Genomic DNA, 9,558 nt, shown 5'->3' on the forward strand with positions numbered 1-9,558 from the left:
TCAAAGAAACGATACTCCTTCATTTAGACAATTATTTATTGTCGATCAAAACGAAGCTTCCGAAATTCGTTGTAAGAATAATGTTCAATTAAACCGAGATATTGTTGATGGAATAGATACAGCCCTTCGGGATTGTAACCTATTTGCACAGTCCTACCGTATGATGCATGAAGAAATTAAAAAAACAATGACTGAAAATAATGCAGAAATTGAGCCTGAGATGCAATTATTATTTTCATTAAAGCCTGAGATGGATAGTAGACGTTATAATTTACAAAGTGTGAATGAAGTTGCAGCAATTTGTACTACAACTGCTGATGATGATCTTGATTATCATTCTCATAAACATTTCTTTTTCAATTTTTTTTAAAACATTTATTATATTTGCGCCATTATTCTCATTGTAAGTACTTTTGTTTAAAAAAATTTAAATATTAAAAAAAGGAATGCGCAACAGAAAAAACGCGCGCGCTGGAGCGCGTGATCGTTCTCGTATTGTAAACTTACTGTTACCTTACGATGTCAGCTTACAGTGACCCTACCATGTAAGCTTGCCATGATTTTACCAGGTAAAAATCATAAAAAATAGTAGGTAAGTCTACTGTTTGGCGGAATTTTAAGTTTTCCTTAAAGTTATCTTTCGCTGTAACCTTACAAAGCATACGAATAAGCCTGCAGTATCCTCACAGTAAGATATCGTGCTATGTGGGTGATATTTTCTATTTTTATCTTCTTTTTTTATTAAAAATAAGATTCATTGTTGTTTTCAACATATTTAATATTACTTGGTATCATTCCCACAACATCACCCTGGAATATTCTATTAATATTACGGTGGAACATTCCCTCAACATTATCCTGAAATATTCCTTTAATATTACCGTAGAACAAACCCTCAATGTTATCTTGGAATATTCCTTTGAGGCGGGCATTTTAATATAACTTTAAGATCACTGGAACATTTCCCTGGAATATTCAAAATATCTCAAATGTAATATTGCCTTCATTTTATGGTTATATTACGTGCTGCTTGAAAATATGAAGTCTTCTTAACCTAAAATTTTAATATAGTACCTACGTATAAAAGATTTGGAAAATAATTATTTTTGACATTTTATTTTACTTTAGAAAAGGAATTCCAAGGGGTCGATACCCTAGGTCAAAATGTAGGTCAAATTTGACCTATTTCTTAACCTGCAGGTCAAAAGAGGCCCCATTAAGGATTCCCAAAGAATCATAATTTAGATCAATTTTGACCTAATTCTTAAGCTACAGGTCAAAAGAGGCCCTATTAAGGTCTTCCGAGGGGCCTCCCTTCTCCCTAGGTCAAATTTGACTTATTTTTTAACGTATAGGTCAAAATAGACCCTATTAAGGCTTTCGGGGGGGGTAATTATTTACGTCAAAATGTATGTTAAATTTGACCATAAGAGGCCCCGTAATTTACACCACATGAGTAACATTGCGTTACGGCAAAATGTTAGTCAAATTTGACATATTTTTCGACCTGTAGGTCAAAAAGAGAAACCATATTTGACCTACAATTGGTCGTTGCAATTGTATCCAACGTGAAATTTGATCTCAATTTTGACGTAACGTAACGCTACTCACGAAAGGAGATTTACGAGTTCTCTTTTTGGCCTGTAGGCTCTCTAAGGAGTCGCTACTCAAAATTTAAGTCAAACGTGACCTATTTTTATAGCTATGGAGTAAGGGTATTTCAAAGAAAAATTTCTTAAATGTAGACGCAGTCATTATCGATGGGTAATAGGTGGTACAGTTACGTCAAAAAGTACATTAGATTTGAATCTACCTTCCAAGTTTTATATTAAAATTTGCTACTGTTTAGAAACATAAATCCATAATTATTATATTATTCTTTCCGATATTAAGGGAACTCACTTAGTATAATATTTAAATAGTATTTTTACAAAGATACCTTTATATCTTCGTTTACTATTCGCCTTTTGTAAAATTCAATATTATAATATCAAATTTTCCAAACAAAAGTTTCTCCGTGTACTGAATACGTAGATATATATTTTTTATTTTCAATAATGTTGAATGTTTAAAAAATAACATTCTTTTCATATAAATATATAAACAATTTGAAACAATAAAAATCTAGAAACTTCAACAATGATTTTGAAGCTTAATAACTAAACTTTCAATACCAATTGGAAGTTTGAAAAAATTGAAATATTCCGATTTTGTAGCGTAAAAAGTAAAATAGTGACTTTTTGACCCACATTACTCTATATTTCTTTTTAAAAAAGTCTGTTAATTAAAACTTTAATCAATTAAAAATTCTGTTAAATAAAAATTCGACGATCTTATATTCTGTAATGAAACAAATAATAATTAAATTTATTTATGTCAAGTTGCAATTGGATGTTTTTTCTGTTTTATTTCCGTATTATATATAGGGGAGTGTAGTCATAATTGGACATAGTTTTAACTTTTCTTTATAACTTTCTCTGTATGCCAAATTTTTGCGATTTTTCGCATATTGTTAGAAAGATCAACTCAAATTCAATGTTTTTGCTGAATATTGTAAAAAAATTAACAAATGAATTTCTGTCGCAAGTACGCTTTGTAATTTCAAATTTTCGGGTGGCTAAACCCTGACTCACAAAACAATATTTATATGTGTGTTGTAGCATTTCTTAATTTAAAAAATAGTTCAATACTTCTAGTATAGATAGAAATGTTCAGTTTTTTTAATTCTTCATATTTTTAAAACTGTGGATCGATTTTAGAATATCAGCCAATAAGATTTTAATCAAGCTTTTGAAACCCTAGCTGTTATGCACGCTTGACCTGGAAAATGTGCTTTGACACTTGCAGATAAAAACAATTTGTAGATGAGGATGCGATGATGGAACTCTTAAAATTCATAAGGAATTTTTCGCCAAAGAAATAAAATCGAAGAAGATTTCAGTTTCCTTTTAAATTATTAATCATTTCTAATAATAATATTGCATAATATAAAGTTCAAATATTGGAAATTAATTTTTACATTAATAAATGCAATTTTTCTGTAATAAAATATTACATTCGTAATTTTTTTATATAAGTGACTGAGCTTCATTAAAAATGACTTATAGGAAGAATCCTGACGTGATGAAGCAAAACGGACTTCAGGTTCGTTTTCAGCGATCCCGAAAACATATAGTACATCAGGCTTAGTCGAAGGAACCTTTCATCTAATTTTTTTGTGGACCTGTGTTATTAATGCTTAAATATATAATATGAGTCAAAACGCGTCAACCGTGAATAAAATTTTTTTTATAGTTTTGGAAAAGTCAAAACATTTATGAAAATCTGTAGTTCACAGCAAACCAAAAAAACACTTTTAACCGTTTTTCAAAATTTTAAATATTTATAGGGTGATGTGGGGTGATGTGCAACGTTTTTTTTCGTTGGACGAAAAACATGTCAAATAATTAAATTTTTAAATATTTCAAAATTGAATGACTTAGAGGCATTATAATAGAATATTTCTGCATTATTACACGGAGAGAAATCTGCTGCTAATATTACTCGAAAGAGCACATTACTTAAATTGCTTAACGTTTCTCTTATATTTTTAGCATGGATTCATATATAGAGAAACGTCATAATTATTTCCATATAAGTAATCTACAACTATTCAAAATTACTAATTCAGTATGAATTTTCCGCAAAACATTTGAAAAGTGATATTTATTCTCAATATGAACTGTCATTCTCCCAAAGGGACATGCCAGACGAATAAAAATTTAGCACATAATATGTATTTTTTGCAAAAAAATATTTTTTTTATCGGTTTTTTTTCTGTGCCATAATAGAAACCATTAAGATTTACAATTTTCATTAAAAGTAAAATTATTCTTTCCAAAATTAATATACAAAACATGCTTCAGACATAAAAATTCCCTCTTTTGTAGAGGGAATCACCCATAACTTTGATTAACTTTTTACTTATATTATATTATAAGATCAAAGTTGTTTTTGTTGGAATTAAATTATTCTATGATAAATTATTACTATTATATTTATTAGTAAAATTAATGTAATTATTCGAAAATACTTTACGTGTTTTAATGTTCTTTGGATAAAGCTGAAATAAGCATCCAGTTTATTTTAAACTAGTGTCATACTCCTCGCTCGGAAGACATTTTATTATTTATTTCTACTTACATAAATAGTTTTTGAGGTAAAAATTTTGTTAAAAAAATTTTTAACGTCAAAAACTCTCTTGATTAAGCTAATTTTGTTTAAAAAAATCTTTAACTTCAAAAACGATTCTTATTCCTCATACAATATGAATGCAGGCTAATTATAAATATTTATTTGCATCAATAAAATAATTTTTTTTAAATAACTAAATATTTATGGGACACTCCGCACGTCAACACGGACAGAGCTCTAAACAAAAATTGCTTTGATAGATTTAAACGTTCTAGGGCTTAAAAGATTTCTACATTCATGTACTTTAAGATGGCGATGGGCGTTTTTTGCAAATTTTCATTTCCGATGCCAATAGAGCTGTCAAAAGTCAAATGGTCCAAAAATTTCAAAATACTTTTATGAATAAAAAGAAAAAAACCAGGTAAATTATTATGTAACTCATTCTTTAACAGTTGTTTAAGGTCCCCGAATATAAATCTAAAGTTTTTTTTTAAATCTAAAATGTCGGATCCAATATGGCGGACAAAATTCAAATTTTATCAGATTCGATTAAAACTTGTTACTCGGTGGTTTTTAGGGTCGCTGATTACGAATCTACACTACCGGTCAAAATTGAGAGACCATCCATTTTTAGGTGATTGAAAAACATTTTAAAACATAAAATGTATGGAAACTAAAATATTTTTCTTTTTATTTTTTGAAAAATGATAAAATTTTGAAACGAACAAGATCTTTTAGAAGTCATTTGGCCAATATTTTATTTAGATATTTTGAAAAAATCGTCATTTTCAATGTCTTACAAAAATTTGAATAACTTTTAAAATAATGAACGCTTTTTAATGATCTTAAGCTTATTTCAAAGGTCATTTGCTACACTATAAGAATTACTTATAGGCATTAACGTGTAATTTTTTTCTTAGAAAATGCAGGCCGTCAAACTTGGACCAAAAAAATTCAAAAAATTTAGAACAATCTTTCTGTACTAAAAACTATTTTAGAAAATATATAAAACTTTATATGGTGTAGATTTTATAAAAAAATTTAATAAAAAAAAATACGTTTAAATTTTAAAAATTATTTTTCTGTAAATAAGAATGTTTCAAATTTTTTTGGTTTAACCCAGTGAGAAATTTCTTACCGGTCCAATATCGGTCCAATTTTGGGAGCCAAGAGACCACGTCAAGAACGGTTTCAGCAATGCACTGTACGCCAGTAGACGATCTTCAAGATCAGCTTCAACGCTTCTGGGAAATGGAAAGTTTGCCAAACAATCAACTGACTAAGCCAGACGACGAATATTGTGAAACGCATTTTGTCAACACACATAAACGCACTCCTCTAGGACAATATCTCGTTTGTCTTCCAAAGAAAACTGAACTTCCCGCCGCCGCAGCCGAGACTCGCAACCTAGCTTTACGCAGCTTGTACGCAACGGAACGCCGATTTAATCTAGACGACAAGCTAGCTAAAGAATACCTCGATTTCATGGAAAAATACAAATCTGATGGACACATGGAACTCATCCCAAAAGACGAATTGAACAATCCAAAAGCCTGGTACATTCCACATCATGCAGTGATTAAGCAAATAAATAACCTAGATTGGAAACTTCGAGTGGTCTTTAATGCATCTCGTTTGACTTCGCTAAAGTTATGCCTGAATGATTTTCTGCATGCCGGACCTGCATTACAAAAAGACATTGGCCTTATTCTTCTGAACTGGCGAAGGTACCGAATCGTTTTCACTGCTGACATAGTGAAAATGTTTCGGCAGATTCTCGTTCACCCAGATAATCGAGATCTTTAACGAATTTTATGGCGACCGAGTCCTGAGAGTCCAATCGACGAATATAGACTCTGCACAGTCACATACGGTACGGCATGCGCTCCGTACCTTGCCATCCGCACGCTCAAACAACTAGTAATCGACGAAGGCGCTCTATTCCCCCTTGGAGCCGAATGCCTACAAGAAAATACATACGTAGACGACATCTTCGACGGTGGCGATGACGTCCTTCAAGCCGCAAAGAAACGAAACCAGGTGATCAATTTATGTGCAAAGGGCAACCTCAAATTGGATAAATGGGCAACGAATCACCCTGAACTCCTCCCCTTTTCTTGTGAATCACCGTCATGTAAGACTATCGACCAGCTTTCAATTTTCAAGACGTTGGGGATTCTTTGGAACTCGAATGCTGACCACTTCGAGTTCAAGTTCGTTCAAGAAACGTTTATTCCTGAAAATATCTCGAAAAGAACGATTGCTTCTTGCATCGCCAAATTGTACGACCCCTTAGGTTGGCTGTCCCCAATTACAGTTGCTGCCAAAATCATGCTCCAAGACATTTGGATTCTAAGAGTTGATTGGGATGCTGAACTCCCAACCAACATACAGAAGCGCTGGACGCACTATTACGAATCTCTAACCACACTATCAAACGTTAAGATCCCACGCTGGCTGAGAACATTCTCAAACTCTCAGTTCGAACTTCACGGCTTCTCCGACGCATCCTCACGAGCCTATGCTGCCGCAGTATACTTGAGAGTCATTAAGTACCAGGGAATCGCCCAGGTTACTCTCCTCGCAGCTAAGTCCAAAGTCAGTCCAATAAAAACTGTTTCTATACCTAACCTAGAACTTTGCGGAGCTGTTCTCCTAACGAGATTATTACGGTACGTCAGAAGGTTGACTCACCTTAAGAACGCGACAGTAACAGCTTGGTGCGACAGTCAAGTAACACTTGCCTGGCTAAATCAGCATCCATCAAGATGGAAGACTTTCGTGGCTAACCGTGTTTCATATATTCAAACCGAACTCCCTTCGGCAGTTTGGCGACACGTGTCTAGTCACGACAATCCGGCAGATCTAGCCACAAGAGGTATTAGCCCAGAAACCCTCCATGACAGCCGTCTCTGGTGGAACGGTCCACAGTGGCTGTCCCTACCACTCGACAAATGGCCTTCTCAATCCCAAGAGTCTGAAATCGAGAGCACCGAGATTCAATCATTCCTCGCAGTTCGACCAGAAGTCGACGACGAAATACTTTCAAGATTCTCCTCTCTAAAGAGACTGTTTCGAGTGGTAGCTTACTGTCTCCGAATCTGCAGAATTTTCAAAGGAAATGGATTGAAAGACTCGCCAGAGGATACTTCTCTCTCAGTCGCAGAATTGGCATCATCCAAAAGTAAGGTCCTAGTAATAGCACAAACAAGAGCTTTTGCAGAGGATATAGCTACACTCAGAAGGGAAAAATGCGTTCCCAAAAGTAGTGTTATCCGAAATCTCAATCCTTTTCTCGACGAAGAGGGCGTGCTTCGCGTTGGAGGACGCTTAACTCACTCTTCCTTAGCTTTCTCAAAGAAACATCCACCAATCCTGCCAAAAGACTCACCTCTAGCCCCTCTTTATGTAGACTTAGCGCATAAAGTTTCATGCCACGGAGGACCAAAGTTGACACTGAGCATTCTTAGAAACTTAGTGTGGGTGATTGGTGCATCCTCACTGGTTCGCAAACTAGTTCGCAAGTGCGCGCTATGTCACCGAGTAAAACCTCGCTTCCCGACACAATTGATGGGGGATCTTCCACCCCCCAGAATCGAGCCAGCCCGACCGTTCACAAACTCGGGCCTCGATTACGCTGGGCCATTTCACTTGCGGACCACCAAGGGACGAGGCTTTAAATCCTACAAAGGTTACATCGTCATATTTATCTGTTTCGCAACGAAGGCGATTCATCTAGAAGCAGTAAGCGACATGACGACCGCATCCTTCATGGCTGCCTTTCGCAGATTTACAGGAAGAAGAGGTTTGTGTCGACAAATCTTCAGCGACAACGGAACGACTTTCCAAGGAGCCGACAGAGAGCTGCGATCCATGTTTAAAAGAGGATCTGCCTTTTATTCCGAAACCGCAGCCACACTAGCAAATGATGGAACCGAATGGCGTTTCATCCCTCCAAATTCACCTCACTTCGGCGGACTATGGGAGGCCGGGGTGAAGTCAGCAAAACACCATCTAACTAGAATGATGTTCTCTCGCAAATTTACCTTTGAAGAATTCAGCACTCTCCTAGTCGAGATTGAGGCCTGCTTAAACTCCAGACCCCTGTGCGCCATGTCTACGGATCCAGAAGAACTCAACGCCTTAACGCCAGCGCACTTCCTCATCGGAAGTACATTGTCGATGCTCACTGATGAAGAACCACCGAATATACCAGAAAATCGACTGAACCGTCATCAACTCCTACAAAAAATCAGAAACCATTTTTGGAAAAAGTGGTCCAGCGAGTATCTTCAATCATTACAAGCTCGAGGAAAATGGCAGCAAACCTCGGAAAATCTCTCAGTTGGACAATTAGTGCTAATCCGAGACGATCGGTATCCTCCAACCAAGTGGCCCCTAGGGAAGGTCATCGAAGTTCATCCAGGATCGGATGGAAGAGTCCGAGTGGCCACGGTCAAGACAAACCACGGCACATATCGTCGCTCTATCGTACGACTTAGCCCAATACCGTCTCCTAACTGAAGATAAGGATGTGTAACTAACAACAAGTATTTTTTTTTCGTCCTGCAGACGAGGCGGGCGGAAATGTTTGGGTTTCTATGAGTATGCCAGGCGCCCGGCTGTCGGAAAGCCTGGCGCCGGTCTGACCCCGGGGGGCCCGGCGTGGCAGTTCTTTTTCCCCTTCCTTCGCACTCTTCGGGCCTGCTTGAGGGGCTCTGATCGGAGTTTTCCCTCAGTTTTTTCCTCGTGCCTCACAAGAGCAGGTCGCCCAAGCGCGCTTAGTGCTGATAATCTATCGACCATTTTGTTTCGCTAACGTTTATTGTAGTTCGAGTATTCTTTCGTTGTAATTTTCTACTTTTCTTGTAAAGAATTCAACATTCAATTTTTTGTTTCTGCTTAACCTTTTTACACGGGGCTGTCCCCCCTATTAAGCAACCCCTTAGGTTGCTCGCGACAACATAGTTTAATCTAAGTTTCCCACTTTATTAATAAAAGGCCTATTTTCTCAAACAAATACTGTAATAAACATATCTTCCATTTTCGTCTCATTGGCAATCACGCTTTTCTATGAACAATAGTCAACCTTAAAATATAACATGTTTAACTGAATAAAAATTTAAGTCTTATTCTCATGTGACATGTAATGTAAAAATTACATTATTGTTATATATGTTAAAAGTAAAATAAGAAACTTCACGCGCGCTTTAGAGCGCGTTATTTGTGCTAGTTATTAACAAAAACAAAGATCTTTTTTACAAAGATGTACCTATCTTAATTTATAATTTTAATTTTTCTAATTTTCTTTTTTTCGTTCTAAAGAGGACAGCTGTGCTGCCGAAACGTAAAAAGAATTGAATTTCTTTTATTTTTATTTTCCTT

The 9,558-nt window shown here is 35.6% G+C and overlaps 1 protein-coding gene across 1 annotated transcript; it reads left to right on the forward strand.

Moving 5' to 3' along the window:
* The first annotated feature begins 5,370 nt into the window (after positions 1 to 5,370).
* Positions 5,371 to 8,697, forward strand: LOC122501154. The gene is made up of 2 exons (XM_043610431.1): positions 5,371 to 5,900; positions 6,000 to 8,697. The coding sequence occupies exons 1-2, from the start codon at positions 5,371 to 5,373 to the stop codon at positions 8,695 to 8,697; spliced, it is 3,228 nt and encodes a 1,075-aa protein (XP_043466366.1).
* The last annotated feature ends 861 nt before the right edge of the window (positions 8,698 to 9,558 follow it).

Source organism: Leptopilina heterotoma, unplaced genomic scaffold (assembly GCF_015476425.1).
Source record: "Leptopilina heterotoma isolate Lh14 unplaced genomic scaffold, ASM1547642v1 Lhet_2054, whole genome shotgun sequence".
In the NCBI taxonomy this organism is placed as follows: Eukaryota; Metazoa; Arthropoda; class Insecta; order Hymenoptera; family Figitidae; genus Leptopilina; species Leptopilina heterotoma.